This window comes from Maylandia zebra, linkage group LG8 (genome assembly GCF_041146795.1).
Source record: "Maylandia zebra isolate NMK-2024a linkage group LG8, Mzebra_GT3a, whole genome shotgun sequence".
NCBI lineage: Eukaryota > Metazoa > Chordata > Actinopteri > Cichliformes > Cichlidae > Maylandia > Maylandia zebra.
The window spans coordinates 28,343,794-28,361,974 of record NC_135174.1 but is presented as its reverse complement, the minus strand read 5'-3'; the positions used below and the strand labels follow the sequence as shown (position 1 = coordinate 28,361,974).

At 41.8% G+C, this 18,181-nt stretch overlaps 1 protein-coding gene across 4 annotated transcripts in view; it reads right to left on the bottom strand.

Moving 5' to 3' along the window:
* Nucleotides 1-5,728: 5,728 nt before the first annotated feature.
* Nucleotides 5,729-18,181, bottom strand: part of aatkb (apoptosis-associated tyrosine kinase b) — a 67,465-nt gene continuing 55,012 nt past the window's right edge. For all 4 annotated transcript variants that reach the window (XM_004565980.3, XM_076887746.1, XM_004565982.4 and 1 more), the window contains 11 exons: nt 17,863-17,942; nt 17,074-17,192; nt 15,708-15,795; nt 14,630-14,763; nt 12,783-12,867; nt 12,337-12,458; nt 11,680-11,829; nt 7,434-10,962; nt 7,202-7,325; nt 6,864-7,070; nt 5,729-6,340 (listed from right to left, as the gene is read on the bottom strand). In XM_004565980.3, the coding sequence (XP_004566037.2) occupies nt 6,312-6,340; nt 6,864-7,070; nt 7,202-7,325; nt 7,434-10,962; nt 11,680-11,829; nt 12,337-12,458; nt 12,783-12,867; nt 14,630-14,763; nt 15,708-15,795; nt 17,074-17,192; nt 17,863-17,942 (4,667 nt within the window). In that variant the 3' untranslated portion in view covers nt 5,729-6,311. The remainder of the gene's footprint in view (nt 6,341-6,863; nt 7,071-7,201; nt 7,326-7,433; nt 10,963-11,679; nt 11,830-12,336; nt 12,459-12,782; nt 12,868-14,629; nt 14,764-15,707; nt 15,796-17,073; nt 17,193-17,862; nt 17,943-18,181) is intronic.

The window sequence follows — 18,181 nt, the reverse complement described above, 5'->3', positions numbered from 1 at the left end:
TATTGTGCAGTGTTTTTTTTAATCTGTTATAATGCTCAAAAATTTAACCCTGAGAAACTTTAAAATTGATCTGTTACACTTTTCCTCATTAATTTTAAAGGTGGTCAAAGTTTTAGCACAGAATAAGATAAATAAGGATAGCTGTAAACACACAAAGCTCGACTGGTACTCTTCAGCAATAAAAACATGGAGCTGGAACTGAGCATAACAGGCTCCCTTTAACATGCTGTCCTCAGTGAGTTGCATGACACAGAGTGTAAAGATGATGAGAATGTACCATGCATCGACTTCACCCTTCCACCTGACAACAACAGCATCGTTTCTCTGGATATTCTGCTGGGATATCCTGAGTCATCCTGCATGCAGGCGACATGCTACACCTGATAAATCCCATTTTTATTCCTGGCACATTATCTCAGATGGGTTGTAACCTTTTGGTTACACAGAGTCATCTGATGCCATTATGATTCACTTAGAAGAAAACACAGTTTGAAGAACAATAGTGCTGGTAGAGTAAAACCTTTAAAACTTAAACGATAGAGGTTGAGAGATTAAAACTTTACTACTTTTTATTTGATGTCCTAAAGCAGGAGTGTCGAACTCCAGGCCTTGAGGGCTGGTGTCCTGCAGGCTTTAGATCTCACCCTGGGTCAACACACCTGAATCACATGATTAGTTCATTACCAGGTTTCTGGAGAACTTCAAGACATGTTGAGGATGTAATTTAGCCATTTAAATCAGCTGTTTTGGATCAAGGACACATCTAAAACCTGCAGGACACCGGCCCTCGAGGCCTGGATTTTGACACCTGTGTCCTAAAGGAATCCACTTGTTTGAAATATAAAATTCTTTATGGAAAAACACAGAGTTTAGTTTCAGATCGTCTTCCTGTGAGTTTAAGGACAAATGGAAATGGGTGTTGGATTTGACACTATAATGCTAAAATGTTTTGAAAAAATAACATCGATTATCTGAAAAGTTTGTTTGGGTAAAATACAATGTTTCCTGTGCCCGAGGAAGTTCACAAGCAACCTGAAAACATATCAATCTTCTGTATTTTTACATTCCTGTTAAGTTGATATAATATGCGGTACGTTTATACTATAGAAGACTTTACACACCATGTGACTGGAATTTGGTGGCTTAATAGGTTTTGAGTGCAAAAATGGTTCCCATTGCACCTTTTAACACAGACAACGAAGATGAGAGACTGTTTTGTTTTATACATGGATTTAAAAATGAAGTTTTAAAAACTTATATTTAATATCAGAGTTCTTCAGTATTTGTTGGTTGTCCAAAATGAATCTAAGGACTCTTTAAATTTTACATCTGAACTCTTTAACAACTCTGTAAGATTTTAGAGTCTACATGTGTAAATAAATTAATTGATTTAAAAACACGTAAAAAAATGGCCAATATATTTAACATGTGTAAACCAGATTTTATTTGTAATTGATAGAAGGTACAGAAAGTAACGATGTGACCAGGTCATTGTTGGGGCACACATTATGACAGTATCTCAACCAAAGCTTCTCCCGCACGTTTGCGCCTTTGGTTCAAGGCCAGTGAGCCCCATTGTGTCCTCACAATGGGGTGAAAACATACACAGCATCTCTTTGGCAACAATAAACATAAGAGATTTTTTAAACCTTCCCTCCCTCACAGATACAGTACAGCAATACTCTAAAAAGTATTTTTGTTGAGATACAAAAATATTACGGACAGCCATCTAGATGTTTCTATGCTAAACTGTTACAGAATATTAAAGCCTTGGAAGGCAAACAAACATTTAAGACACTACATGTTGATCACCGAGCATCTTTCAAAGGTGGAATCAAACTTTTCCATCCAGCAAACACACCAACCCATCAGTCTTTCTCACAGTTTTACAAACAGAGCAAAGCATGACAGCATTTTCTTATCATCATGACATCAGCCCTCTGTGGCCTTTCAACAAGCTGATCAGACCAGTTAGGCTTATTATAAATTAGAGTCTCACTTAACAACAATGAGGCTCAAAGGGATTCGTTTTGTGTGATAATGATTTTGAACAGTCTTTTCCTGTTAGTCTGAAAAAAGTCCAACAGTTCAACTTCTAATCCTAGAATTATTGTACAAATCTGCTCCAAACAAGTTGTTCCAAACATAACATGATGGGTAAATGGTCAGAAACAGAGAAATACTGGATCTATAATGTGCTGATTTACAAACACAAAAATCACATTTGTTCAGACAAACCTCAGTGCAGACAAAAACCGGTCAGTATTTAAATGTTGTTGGGTAACTTGAGATGTTAGCGTGCAGGGATGGGCAATATGATGGTACACACCAATGAAAAAATGTTTCTACCGCGGTATCTGTTACTGCTTTTCCACCAATGTGGCATTCCTGGCAGTTCTGCCTTGGAGTCTTTTGAGAACCATTGTGACAGGTTTGACAGCGTTGTGGTTTTTCCACTCTACCATGCCTTTCTTTGGAGACAGATATTTATTTGGAGGGTGAAGGTATGAAAAGCAGCTAGGACCCTAAACTCCTGTATTGAGATGGAGTTACAGTGGGGCAAAAAAGTATTTAGTCAGCCACCGATTGTGCAAGTTCCCCCACTTAAAATGATGACAGAGGTCAGTAATTTGCACCAGAGGTACACTTCAACTGTGAGAGACAGAATGTGGAAAAAAATCCATGAATTCACATGGTAGGATTTGTAAAGAATTTATTCGTAAATCAGGGTGGAAAATAAGTATTTGGTCACCTCAAACAAGGAAAATCTCTGGCTCTCACAGACCTGTAACGTCTTCTGTAAGAAGCTTTTCTGTCCCCCACTCGTTACCTGTATGAATGGCACCTGTTTGAACTCATCATCTGTATAAAAGACACCTGTCCACAGCCTCAAACAGTCAGACTCCAAACGCCGCCATGGCCAAGACCAAAGAGCTTTCGAAGGACACCAGGAAAAGTATTGTAGACCTGCACCAGACTGGGAAGAGTGAATCTACAATAGGCAAGCAGCTTGGTGTGAAAAAATCAACTGTGGGAGCAATCATCAGAAAATGGAAGACATACAAGACCACTGATAATCTCCCTCGATCTGGGGCTCCACGCAAGATCTCATCCCGTGGGGTCAAAATGATCATGAGAACGGTGAGCAAAGATCCCAGAACCACACGGGGGGACCTGGTGAATGACCTGCAGAGAGCTGGGACCAAAGTAACAAAGGTCACCATCAGTAACACACTACAACGGCAGGGAATCAAATCCCGCAGTGCCAGACGTGTTCCGCTGCTGAAGCCAGTGCATGTCCAGGCCCGTCTGAAGTTTGCCAGAGAGCACATGGATGATACAGCAGAGGATTGGGAGAATGTCATGTGGTCAGATGAAACCAAAGTAGAACTTTTTGGTATAAACTCAACTCGTCGTGTTTGGAGGAAGAAGAATACTGAGTTGCATCCCAAGAACACCATACCTACTGTGAAGCATGGGGGTGGAAACATCATGCTATGGGGCTGTTTTTCTGCCAAGGGGACAGGACGACTGATCCGTGTTAAGGACAGAATGAATGGGGCCATGTATCGTGAGATTTTGAGCCAAAACCTCCTTCCATCAGTGAGAACTTTGAAGATGAAACGAGGCTGGGTCTTCCAACATGACAATGATCCAAAACACACCGCCCGGGCAACAAAGGAGTGGCTCCGTAAGAAGCATTTGAAAGTCCTGGAGTGGCCTAGCCAGTCTCCAGACCTCAACCCCATAGAAAATCTGTGGCGGGAGTTGAAAGTCCGTGTTGCTCGGCGACAGCCCCAAAACATCACTGCTCTCGAGAAGATCTGCATGGAGGAATGGGCCAAAATACCAGCTACTGTGTGTGCAAACCTGGTAAAGACCTATAGTAAACGTTTGACCTCTGTTATTGCCAACAAAGGTTATGTTACAAAGTATTGAGTTGTATTTTTGTTATTGACCAAATACTTATTTTCCACCCTGATTTACAAATAAATTCTTTACAAATCCTACCATGTGGATTCATGGATTTTTTTTTTTCACATTCTGTCTCTCACAGTTGAAGTGTACCTCTGGTGCAAATTACTGACCTCTGTCATCATTTTAGGTGGGGGAACTTGCACAATCGGTGGCTGACTAAATACTTTTTTGCCCCACTGTATTTATCCATCCATCCATCCATGTCCACTTATTTAAAGTTTTGTAATGGTGGCAGCAAGCAAAGGTATTCAAGTTGTCCTTCTCCACAGCATCACTTTCAGTTTGGACTGGGGAATCCTGAGACCTTCCCAGGTCAGGTGAGATCTGTCCATTGGATTCTGGGTCTAGCCTGGTGTCACCTCTCAGTTGAGTGTGCCTGAAAGAAGTTCCCAGGCGATCCCCTAACCGGATATCCAAATGACCTCAACCACATCTTTAAAGCTGAACAAAGATACCCTGCAGAGGAAACGTGTCCACTTGTATTCCCTACCTTAATCTTCTGGTCATTACCTTGATACATGACCAAGGATGAGGGTTGGAACATAGACTCTTAAATAAAAAAACTTCTCTCTTCACCACAACAGCCCAGTACAACACCCACATGACTGCTGATGTTTAACGAATCCATCTCATCCTCCACTTCCTGATAATTAGAGAATGAACCATAACTCACACTTAGAGGTGCTGACACTCATCCCAGCTGTTTTACACTCAGTTGAGGGGTGAAGGTCATGCAGTGACCTTGAGTTAATAAAAGCAAAACAAAAAATGCAACAATACCAAAAATCTATCTTTAGAGGCCCAAACCATTTTTGTGCCAAGCTGGACTCGTGCTTATTAAGGCTGTAAAGCTGAATTTTTTATACATGGGAGTTTATGGGAGCTGACTCCAGCCTCAAGTGGCCATGATAGGAACTGTGGTTTTTGGTACATTCCCCTCCCATGACCACTGACACCAGCAGGCCCAGCAGTTTCTGTTACTAAACAATTACTTTTATTAATACTGTGAACCAACACTGTGTCGGTGGAAAAGGGATATATGCCTTCAGTACCTCCGTAGGCTGCACTACATCTTCTCGCATGTCAGTGAGTATTACTGCTCTCTAGCAATGTTGGATTAACAGTATCTTTGCATCAATGTGATGAAGTGCCTTGATTTGTCAGGCATCTGCTGGTTAACCAAAACAGACATTTTGTCTATATTTTTGAGCTGAAGATCCAGTACACGCACATCATGATAAAATATTACATTATATTGCCCACCCCTACTGGCTTACATCACTGTTAGGTTCAGTCGATGTCAGTTTTAATGACCTGTGTACCTGCCTTAAAAATAAAAACACTTTCCTTTTGTTTCTTAGCCGTAAATTCTTGTAAATGTGAAACCATGCATTGCTATATTATAAGAAACTTTCATAAGACTTCAGCCTGAAATGACCTCTGTACTTCTTCCCATTATAGTCACAATGTTGTGTCTGATGCTTACAGTAAAGAGGAGTTGGCTGCGATTGTGGTGCTGGCGCCCAGTTTGGTAAATTGAGTGATGTTTGTGTAAAACAGTACAGTCGCGGTCCTGATGTGACAATGAAAAAAGTCACAAATAATTATTAGGTTGTCAAGGTTGCTCAGCTGTTTCCTCAAAAAACAGAAAACATCCTGTAAGCAGACAGCCATTAGGATCCCCTGCGCTTCCATCTTTCACACGAGCACGTCTCTGAATGATCCCAAATACTGACATTATATTACTTGCGATACTTTAAAGATTCTTTTTGATATTCATTATTAATACAGGTAAAACCATTTCCTAAAAAGTATAAAGTCTGCGGAGCTGTACAGTCTTGTTCAAAGTGCTGATCCTTTGTTGAAAAGTCAGAAAGTTGACATTGTGTCTTTTACTCAGCAACAGTTTAACAGTCCTCTTTCTTTAAAGTCCAGGTGGCTCCACACTCTTATGAATGCTCCCCATGACGAATTAGAAAGTGAAAGATGTGGCAAATGTAACGCTTTTCAAAGGTCTGTCCTTCCACATTGTTTCTTTAATCCCAAAAAAATATGTAGATTCAACATACAAGTTCCCCCTGGTTCCTTAAACTCATCATACATACCGTATATATTAATATTCTTGAAATATTATATATTAACAATTCTCTTTTCAGTATTCTAAACAGCTTAGGCCAGACCTACATGGTGGTGAGACGGACCTTTCAAAAGTGTCCACAGGCGGTGAGAGGCACTGTCTTGTGTTTCTAAAACCTGACGTTAAAAATGAAATCAGTAGTCATGCTAGTAGACCGAGTTGTTGTCACAAAGAGGCAGTAAATATCCACAGCTTCTTATTCTTTGTCTCCATCTTCACTGCTTCCTGCAGAAACACAATGAGACAGAAAGGATTAATGTACATCACCCATTTTTACAGGCCACTGGGCATCTTTATCCCCAAAACATTGGCACATATCAAAGACATTTGGCAAGAGTGTATTTTCTCATTATTATGGCAATTCAGCTTTTGGCAATATGCTGCAGCCAACAATTGCATCTTTAATGGGCCAGGTTCCCAGACTGGGTTTAAGTCTAACACAGCAGAAAGATGCATTTTAGTTTTATTCTTTATTTGTCAGCGATCATGCACAAAAACTGTGATCTCATAAGATGCAGCTACTAGCCAGTTTCCATCTGACATCTCTGGGAAGAAAAAATACAGAGTGTAAAACCTTCATATCAACACGTTTACTGCAACGTTTTCATAAAACCTATTGAAATAAAGCTGAAAGTCCACATGATGATTGATTTTAAAATTCGCTGTGATAGTTTACAGAGGCAAAATTAGATATGTATATCCATTGTTAAAAATATGAGTTTCTCGTGAGTTTGCAGAAGTGACCTACCTCCTGCAGATTCCATATCAGAGTCTGAGATGTGAGTGATGGAGAACCGGGAAACGCTGGAGGGAGAGACGGTAAAGCGGGAATACTGCACGGCTGGTTTAGTGTCTGGGGTTGTGGTGATGGAACGGGGTGGAGGGGATTCAGATGCGGCTGAGGATGTTGGCAGTGGGAGTAGGGGGAAGTCATCTTCCCACTCAAAACCCGCACCTGAGTGAAAACAGCAAAGGGGAGGAAGTAATAGTTTGATATCTTAACATGAGAAAGTCTTCAGTGTGCTAATACATTGTGTGTAATCATATTCACATTTGCACATTTGAAAGTAAAAGAATAATACATACTCTCCTCCGAAATGTTCCCGTCTGAAGAGTCATCTGAGGCATTAACCCTTTCTTGGGGTTTGGTTCGAGAACCTTCTGCTCCTAAAGGAAAGCCATGCTCGGCGAGCTCTTTAGTTGGGCTTTCCTAGCAGTTGTGATATTAAAAGAGTCAGTGAGTGGACCAGAATAAACATTATTGATGTGCCATTAATAGAGCCAATATTAAGGCTAATCTTCCCTCTTTGACACTCACCTGGTCAAACAGATACACGGTAACATCGTCAAAAAAAGACACTGTTTTCTTCTTGTGTTTGAGCTCCTCCTCCAGGTTCTCCTCAGTGAGCAATGCTGGCATCTTGAGCAGGCTTCGCAGTTTATGGGCCTCGCTGTTGTCGCTCACCACAATAGGCACTGGGTGGCACTCTTCCTCACTCTCTTCCCCTCCGCTCTGTTCCTGCATATTGTAGCTTTGCAGCTCCTCGTCCGACTCGTCGCTGTCATCGGTATCGCCGTCCTCCTCGTCGGCCTCCTCCCCGTCGGCCGGAGATGCTCTGCCCTCTGTTGCACGGAGCGGAGGCGGTGGGGTGGATGGAGGTGGAGGGGAGGAAGAGGAAAATCGTCTGGTGTTTGAGGTTTGTTGCAAAGCTACCTCATCTTTGGGTAAGGTGTGTTTCATTTCACTGGATATGCCTGATGGCCGGTTCTGAACCATCTCGGTTGCTGCCTCCTCTGAAGTTTCTGAAGTTTGAGCAGAGTCTTTTATGTCATCTGCTTCCTCCTTATCTAAATTTACGTTGGTGGCACAATCTCCATTCAGGGCACCAAGAGCTTCTTCCATGGCCCCCACCACCTCAGCTGCCCAGTCTCCCAAGGATGAGCTCTCTTCCTGTGATGGCCATTCATCCAGTCCTCCCTCAGTATCAGAAGGCTCTGGAGGAAGTCCTAAAGTCTCATCTTCGCAACAGTCCTCTGTCAAGTACTCCTCAATCTCTGGTGCAGGAGAGAATTCTGTTGTGTCTGTTACTGTTTGTTTCGTTTCAAGTTTTATGTCCTTGTTCACTACAACATCCTTTAGTTCTTCCTCTCTATCATTTTTCCTTTTTGCAGCTTTCTTTTCCTGCATGTTTGGTTCTTTTGCAATGTTTTGCTCATCTGTTTTCCCCATCTGGAGTTCCTCTCCCTCATGCCGAGTCTGCTTTTCATTCTCATAGTCTGAAAAGTAGGCAGAGTCTCTGTATGGCGTCTTATCGCTCAAGGGTAACAGAATTTGGTCATCTGCCTGTGATGCTTCTAGTGCCAAATCTTCACCCATCGATGACTCACCCTCTGTGGGCACCACTTTAGGTTCAATTCCCTCTTCCTCCAGGACTTCTTCCTCCTCCAGGCTGGCATCAAGAGCAGGTTTTCCTAAAGGTTGTTCACGAGGTTCATGAGGTTCTTTGGGAACAAACTCGGGGCTCTCATTATTTTCGGTGTCATAGCCGCTGTCCATAGCTTTAGGTGAGCTGGAAGGGTGGGATGACGCAGGGCTGGAGCCTTCACAAGACCCAGCTGCAGACGGCAGATCCATGGAATCCATGGAATCGGGTGTTCCTACCTGCTTTTGTAGCAACTTGAAGGCAGGAGAAGCATTCAGCTCACTGGACTCATCAGCGAAGATGCCTGAAGTAACATCAGTTATATCGTCTGTGATGTCTTCCTCTTCGTCATCGTCACTGCAGTCGAGTATGTCAGCAAGGCTTACATTGGAATCTTCACGGTCGACACCACTGTCACTGGTGTGACTCATCTCTGACTGTGGATCTGTCACCGCCACCATCACATGCGTGTTATCATCAGGAGGTGGAGTGGCTTGAGTGGCTTTTGTCATTGTTAGAGTCACCTCTTCTTTTCTAGGCTCTGGCAGTTTCTGTATGATTTCCTTAATAACGTCCTCCCTCTTCTCTTTAGCTTGGACATCATCAGTTGTAAGATCGACATACTGTTCTCCACAGTCCACAGATTTGGCCACGATGGGACCTCCTGGAGCTGGTGATAAATTGATCATCTCTTCATTGCTTGGCATGTCAATGACTTTATCTCTGTAGTTAGTGTGACTGTAGAGCTGACAAAAGCTTGTGTTTCGAACAAGCAAGCCAGTGAGTGGGTCAACAAAGTGCGAGTGGCAGCACTCTCCAGATGTTGGCACCTGAGTCTCACCTTCATGGCACATGTAAATGTAGGCATTGCAGTTTTCCGAGGGCACCATAGCATGATGTTTACTCAAACTAAGGCAGGCACTATTATCTTTGACCTGGTGTGGCTCAAGATAATCGATGGGTTTGGGTAGAGAGTGAAAGGCCAGGCTGTGTCCTTCTGGCCAGGAGTCCTCGATGTCTGTACTCGGCATTGTATAATGGAAATCGGCGTAGGTGTCCTGTCGGCAACTATGGCTTGCCCGTCTCTGGTGACCGGCACTGCTGTGGCGGTGCTTCGAAGGCCAAGTATTGCACGTGTGTCTCTCAACAAATATGTCCTCATCTTCCTCTTCTGAGTCACTGTCTCTGTGTCCGATGAAGAGAGCCCCCTGAGTCTCCATGTTTATACTGACAGAGTTACTGTTGTGTCTTGTGTGGCTGGGCATAGTCTTCCTCAGGGAACCCATCATGTCATAATAACCTCCAGTGACATTCTTTCCTATAATGGACGTCTGACTTGTGTCCAGGTATGTGTCTCTGTAAGCCTGCTGAGATGGACTGTTTATAGAATGGGATATCACTAGTGGGTTCTCCAACTCCCCCAAAGCCTGACGCAGGCTTCTTGAGCCCCAGCTTTCCTGATGATGCTCTCTGGAGAGCTCACCTCCGATCAGATAGTGATCTATTCCCAAAGGTGGTGAGTGGTCAAAATAATAGCCCCCATCTCGATCTTTATAGGACACATAGTGACTAGACTCCCAGGGTCGTAGGGGGCTGTTATCTGACACTTGACCTAAAAGGGGTTCCATTGTCAGGGAGATGGCGGGACTTGAGTCATTAGAGTCATACATGTCAGATTTATGGATGTCAGCTGACCAATAAGGACCCATAGTTTTAGCCTGTGATGGGCAGGCCATGCACTCACCCGAGTCTGCGCTCCCAGTCAGGAAGCTCCCACTGCTGCCCTGGTAGTCTGGGCTGTATGAGACCATGGTGTAGTCTGGATCAATGTTACAGTCTACTGGTTCCTCAATGCGAATGTAGTATTCACTGTTTACTGAGGGGCTATGGGCACTGAGGACAGGAAGTACACCTGGAGCGTGTAGATGTTTAGGTTGATAGTAGGAAGGAGAAACTCCATGGCTCAGGCTTTCCATGGGACAGCCTCCCACAATGCCTCCAGGTGGGTAAAATGCTTCCTGACAATGATGGTTTACCTGACCTAAGGTACTAGACGTGTCTGGGGCTCTGTATGACTGGTCTGCCCTGGCTTGCTCCCACTTGTACTCAAAGTTCAGGCCGTGGCTGGTTTCAGTGACTGTTAGTATGTCATCTCCAGACTCTGAGTGGTAGCCATCACCAGTAGAAAATGGTTCTAAGAGTGGGAAAGATGAGGTGGTTGATGAGGGGTGGTCCCGTGACATCGCTGAGGCACCACGCTGACTGTTGAATCCAGTATTGGGACGCAGGGAGTTCCAGCGTCTCTCAAAGTCCTCTTCGGCCTCGCTGGCCCCCTTGGCACATAGGTAGCTGAGCAGCAAGTGAACTTCCTCTGCGGTTGGCCTCTGATCAGGCTGCAGCCAGCAGAACTGCATCACCTCATACCTGTAGACCCAAAACACAAGGCACAAAGAAAGAAAGAAAAGTTTAATTAAAATTAAATGAAAGTAGGTGGGTGATAATGAAGTAATTAAATATATAAAAAACTCAAATACGTAAAATCAGAAAATAATATTGCAAAATCTAATATGCAACATAATCCAAACCAAAAAATCAATATATACACGTGCCATAACTGAGGCATGGAGCTGCACCAAAGCCCAGTATGGAAGTAAAAAGTTACTGCGATGTTCATTGTGAACTGTGAATCATACAAGGCTACAGCAACAGAGTCCAAGAATAGTGCAACAACAAAAGAATAACAATTGGAAGTTCATTAAACCTCCTCCTGAAAGGGATTTAATTGTGTTGCTTTATGTGTTGTGTTTTGTGGGGCGATCGTGGCTCAAGAGTTGGGAGTTCGCCTTGTAATCGGAAGGTTGCCGGTTCGAGCCCCGGCTTGGACAGTCTCGGTCGTTGTGTCCTTGGGCAAGACACTTCACCCGTTGCCTACTGGTGATGGTCAGAGGGCCCGGTGGCGCCAGTGTCCGGCAGCCTCGCCTCTGTCAGTGCGCCCCAGGGTGGCTGTGGCTACAATGTAGCTGCCATCTCCAGTGTGTGAATGACAGGTTGTGCAAAGCGCTTTGAGGTCCTTAGGGACTAGAAAAGTGCTATACAAATACAGGCCATTTACCATTTCTGCTGCATTTATGTGTGACTCACCAGCGTTCAGCGAGGGGTACTTTGAGCAGCGGTTTGGGCAGTCGCAGCTGCTGCTCCCTAACAGCGTAGGTCAGCACTTGTCTGTCAGAATAGTGTCTGTAGGGCTGGTTTCCCAGCTCGAACAGCTCCCACATAGTCACCCCAAGAGACCTGAGACACAGGACAAGATTAAATATATCTTATTAGTGACTTCATGTACATTTCATGTATACATTTCTTATAATCCTGCAGTAACGTCCATCCTTTTATCTACTGTTAAAAACTTACAACTATATAAGCGTTTGTTAGTGTATTAATATTATAAAAGCTCCTGTGTGTTTCATTCTTTATAACTTATATCCATGGAGTTAGGGCTGGCGATTTCACGTCTTACAAACTGTTCAAAAAGTAATAGAGAATTACAATAATATTATCATAATATATATTTGGCCTAAAACTTCAAAATTTAAATCTTATTCAACAGAATGCAATATAATCATTTTGTTTTAGACTTCTGGGAGTGACGACACGCTGGTGACATCCTCAGTAAGTTTGGAGCTAACTTAAGGATTGTTTTAGGTAACTTGGTACAGTATTTAAAATGATGGTTAAGGGCTATACATGATGTCAGCGATCGTCCTCACAAAATACAAAAGATCATTTGTATTGATCAGATACCAGATGTTGCTGTGTTTGGTCTGGTCTGCCACCAGCAGGTTTCCGTGCACCTCGTCCACCAGCTCTGGAGCGATCCAGCGCAGGGGCACGTACATCTGGTCTGATGTCACATAGTAATCGTCCTGAAACGAGGGTCAGGTAAATTGTTAAGTTGCAGAAATATGACAAAAAACAAATTCAAACTAAATGACCTGCTGGACAATTTAGCCTTTTCTGATATAATGCTAAAAAGTGAAAAGAACGTTCTTATAACCCTGCAGAAATTCACTCGACTGTGATTAATGTAAACTTAGAACCATTTGGGAACTGACTATTTATATAACGAGCTTGCTTTTTTGTTGCCTGCTAGTGATGAATACAGAATATATTTTCAAACTTTACAAAGAGCAACAGGACCAGTTTGTTGTTTGCTGATCTTTTTCACATTTAACACACTGGTTGTGTACCTTGTACTTTGTGTGGGCCAGACCATAATCTCCGATCTTCACTGAGACATCAGCCGTCAACAAGCAGTTTCTTAAAGCCAGGTCACTGGAGAGGGGGGTAAACAGCTGTTATGTCTCTCTAACATTAGCAAACACAAAACAACAAGACTAGAACATTTTTATCAATGTACAAAAATGCTTAGAAGTCCTGCAAACAACAGCATTTAGTCCTGTGTTTTCACAGTAGGCTAAAAATAAACAAAACAAATTAAGTAAATTTTACTAAAATGAAATAAGATATACAGGAAATGCCTTGCCGTAAGTGCCCAACAGGACAAGAGTAATTACTTGTATTGTTTATGTCATTTAAAGCTTCAGGTACTTCTTATTTTGCATTTGAAATATGAATCTATACTATTATAGGTAAACTTATCCACCATGATTTAAAGTCATGACTTGAATACTTTAAGTATGTTTTGATGATAAAACCAGGTGTACTGTTGTAGGAATACAACTTTTTCTTTTTTTGAGTATGAAGTGAAATGAAAACTAGATAAAATAACAATAAATTATTGGAAAAAATACAAAAACTGGAGTCCTGGAGAGGAGGGATCACCGCCTGCAACAAAATCACTGATGCTGGAGTCTTTAGGGAGCACTCAGGCAGCACCAGGATATTGTTTCAGGAAGCGACCGAGAGGCAAAAGGCTAATCTCAAATTCAGAGCGAGATATCTGTAATACTTAGTAGAAAAATCTCATTGAAATAAAAAAAAAAAATCTTTTTGAATAGAGCACAGCAGACAGAAAAATAACACACACACACACACAAATATGAAAAACGGTTAATAAAGCTGGATTTTCAAGAAGTTTGAAGGACATGTTTGAGGAGGGCTTTTGATTCATTCAACTGAAAGCAGATCAAGCTTGGGTTAAGCATTCACTGAACGTTAACCGATTTAAATGAATGGACACGTGTGAGGTAGTTTGGAGGCTTCAGCAGTAATACTCTACAAATAAACCGCATTAGATGACTGCATCTTGTCTGTTAGTAAAGCCATCCGGTGTTCTCACTGAACAGCAATGACTGAAATCTGTTATCAGTATTGAAGAACAGTAAGTTATGATATACAGGCTCACTGCTGTAGATCACAGAGACGATAACCTTATGGCTAAAATCAAAGGCGTCCTTTAATTCTACTATCCAAGAAACCAGATGAGTCAGATGGTGACTCTTAAATTAATGATCGTTATCAGGGCAAAAACCTGAGTATCTGTTGGACACCAAAAGAGTGGTAGTCGGGTCACTTTGTGCAAATATTCTCTGCAAGCTTTCAAAACTTTTTGGCAGCATTTCACCAACGGGTAGAAATGTTTTTGAACATGTGCGACTGCTCTTCTAACTTCTGCATTTCCCAAAGAAGTTCTCTTTTCCAGGCCACCAGGGTAAATACAAATTAATAACTTTGACCACCTTCTGGTAAAAATTCGTTTTAGAAATATGTACGAGAGCTAGTCCTAGCCGATGTCTTTCTAACACAATACGTTGACGATTTGGAAATAAAGTCATAGCAGTCTGGACCGTTTTAAAATATTTAAAAAATACAGGCATTTACGAGAGTCACACCTTTTGGTCTGCATTTTGAAAGTCTCTGGTTAAGATCAGACTGAAGGTGAGTCGGGGCCTGTGCTGGGGCAGAACTGAGGCATACAAAAAACTAACTGCTTCAGCTAAAAGAGGACTGATGATATAGAATAATTGTGTTATTTATAGGGTAAACAGAGGTAAACAGAGACTGCCTGCTTGACTGAACAGCATCAGTGACAGCAGTCGGATTTCTCAGGCTTAAGTCTGAAACGACTCTTTACCTGTGCGTGAAGTTGTGTTTGTGCAGGTGCAGGAGGCCTGAGGAAATGTCACAGGCCATCCTTTGAAGAATCAGGGGCTCTGGGCTCATGGTTTCAGAGGTTCTGCAGCTTCTGAGGTAACCCTTCACATCCCCCTGCACATGAAAGAGAGCTATAAAACATCTGTATGACCACTGGAGGGCAGTCTTACTATTTTACTGCGTCGTCTTTGTCCAGTCATGTAAACTTTGATTGGTGTCAGAAACCGGAACATTGCACAGGAGAAGACCAGACGAACTAGCAAATTTGTTGTCTTCACTTTTCTTTATGGAAATGGATAATTAGAGATTTTAGGGATGAGCCGAGAAATCCGGCCATCTGAGTGAATTAAGCTTCTCTTTGGACTAAATATCATCTTCTTGGCAGTCTTCATTCTAGTTTGTCTTAAAGCTTTAGACTGTTTGGAGTCTACATAATAAATAACAAGTTTGATGCTAATAATTGCAAAGTTTCCTCTAAGTTAGATCTGAATGGGATGTTTTTGGTTTAGCTTTTGCTAACATTTCCACACTCGACCTCGCCTTATAAGAGGAACTACCCACCTGCACTTAACCTACAGTGGGAATAAAAATAAAAGATGAGAAGTGGCAGGAGGCTCTTGGTTTTACTATTATTCACTATAAATATCTGTGTGTAATCTACTAAACCAATCACGGTGAAGGATTCTGGGAAGTGGTTGGAGTGGCACAAGTGTAAATTGACTCACTTTAAGCTTGTCTGCCAAATACTTACAGCAGCTGCCAAGAAGGATTTTATTAGACAGTTAATATAACATTCTACAATGACAAATTACTAAAATGCTTTCAATCAGTTGAAGTACTACAGAATTTGGATTAAAGTCAACAGTCAAAAAAGTTGTCAAGGACATTAATAAACTAATGTTAAACACGGTGATTTTATTAAAATATTAAACCCTTTAAATTAAACTGGGATCGTCAAAATAAAATCCCCAGTTGAGATTTGGTATTGTATTTTTTTTTTTCATACAATGATTTAAAGAGTGTCTCTGTGCACCTGTCTCATGGCTTTGAATACTCACCAGTGGACAAAACTCCAGCACCAGCAGGTAGGGAGTGATCTCAGTGCACTGGGCCAGACACTGCAGCAGAGCAGGATGCTGGAGGGCACTGGAGAGCAGAAGAGAACAGGATCTCAGCATGCACATATTATGTATCACCTTTAAACACGAGTATATGTTTTAGTATTACATGGGTATAAATACTTTTGGTATTGAGATATGGTTGATATATTTGAGTATTCAAGAAAATATTAGACAACCACGCTGAGACACCATCCATCTTAATTTAACAAGTACTGTTTTGTGGTAATATCATTTATTTTTCATTCTTCATACTCTGCTTTTATTTTTTCCATTTAACCTTAAAGTACATTTAAAGTGTTTTTTCTTTTACTCTGATTCGATTTTAACCTTGATCTGCATTTTATTCTTGCACATGTACCAGGCATACATTTATTCTAACTTATTATTCTTATGATACTCTCTATGCACCGATCACCTTTAACAACTTTAATGCAATCCACCGAGAGGTCTGTCATTATTATACTTTTACAAGCTTGTATGTGTTACTGTTATTGCCGCTGAGAAGATTTTAACCTATGTTAACGACAAAGGGGCAAAATAACAGCAACACGTTAGAATATAAACACCGTGACCTCAGTCTGATTTTTTTTTCCAACAAAAATGGAAAAAGTATAAAATTTTTAAAAGAAGAGTTTATGACAGAGTTATTGTATTGGCTTTACATTGCATTTGTATTCCCAAGGAAGTATAAAGTATAATTTGCCCAGATAATGCCTGAATCCCTCTGCAGGGATAAATAAAGGATTAATTATTAGGATGAATAATTATATATTACAGTATTTATTAAGTATATTTAAAGACATGCATCCTTAGTTTTAACTAAAATATTTGACTGATTGTGATTGGAAAACAAAAGCATGATGCTATACATAAAAGTTACAGAAAAGCAAGTAAAAGCAAGTTTCATAGATCCTGGGAAGCTGACCCGTCAGTATTTTATAAGTTTATCTCAAGTTTTGAACATAAAACATTTGCAGATGTCTGCCTCAAACACCCGGAAGGGTGACAAGAAAGAGAATTGAGAGAAACCAGGAGCAAACGACAAACAAAAATGGACTAAAACGTCAGGACAGAGGACACAAAAATGACAAAGACATGAGAGATGCTCAGGGCTCAGGGGTGGCTCAGGTTTACCTGATCCAGCTTCAGTTAAGGAGACTTTATTAAAATGTAGACTGGACATATGTAAGCACTACTTCTGCCCTTTCAATCAGTACTTTTAGACTGTAGATTTTACATGTACTGCTTAAATTGTCCATGTAAGAATAAACTACAGACACATGTGAGGGAGGTGAAGGTGTACCGGTAAGGCTGTGCTTCTTCCAGGAAGTGCATCTGGTCCTGTACGCTGGCACTGGCTTTGAGTTCCTTGACCACCACTTGGGTGGTGTTCAGGCCTGCGTTCACCTCCCCCAGAAGAACCTGAAACAAGTAGAGACAAATGCATACAGGGGAAGGCACACAGACAGGATGGCCACGTTCACATAAGCAAACACATTAAACATGCAATGGGAGTACCATTACACAAAGACAGACAAAACGAGATGAAGCAGGCATGCGGGAGTTCAGCAGTGCAGATAATACGCACAAACAGATGGACATACCCAGTGACGGTGCACAAGGATGAGGAGGGTGGATGAATATTCATGAGTGAACAGTATGAATAAGAAAAGGAGGAGAAGCAGACAAAGAAGCAGAAGGGGGAAACGAGAGAGAATGACAACAACATGTTATCTGGTTGTAAAAACATGTTAACACACCAGAAGGTTTAGGCTGCAAGGAGGGCTATTACTTTGAAAATTTAGCAGCGTAAAATTTGTTCTCAAGGCCTAAGTCTATCACTTTGGGAACAAGCTGACATCAAAGGCGAGAGGATCGGGCTGGCATTACACACTCAGACATTTCAGGTAACGCAGCGTGTCGGACATTTTTAATCGACTCCCGCTCCGAGCAGGAGCCGGGATCACAGCAAAGACTAACAGCCACGATGTGAGTCTCAACGATGCTGCGTTTCATCTACCCGGCAGGGAGCGACAGATTTGAAATTACCAGCAGGTTTTTATGAAGATTGAGGTTTCTGAAGTGGGCTCACCTTCCCAAACCAGCCATTCCCAATCTCTTTCAGGTAGAGAAGACTGTGGCGGCTGAGATCTGTTGATTTCAGGAGTTGGACTGAATAAGACAGAGAAAAAGAGAAAAGATGTAACAGAGATTGGTGAGTGTCAATCAAAAGCCTTTGAACTGAAGTCATGGTCACTCACAGCACTAAACATTTTGCATGTTTTTGTCCATTTTCTACAAATTTCTTTGCGTTATCGTCAATGATTTAAACTATTTAAACCGCGCTCATTGAGAAAAAATGAAAGTACAAGTGATGAATTGCAGCTGTCCTTGTGGAAAGTTGGTGTCAG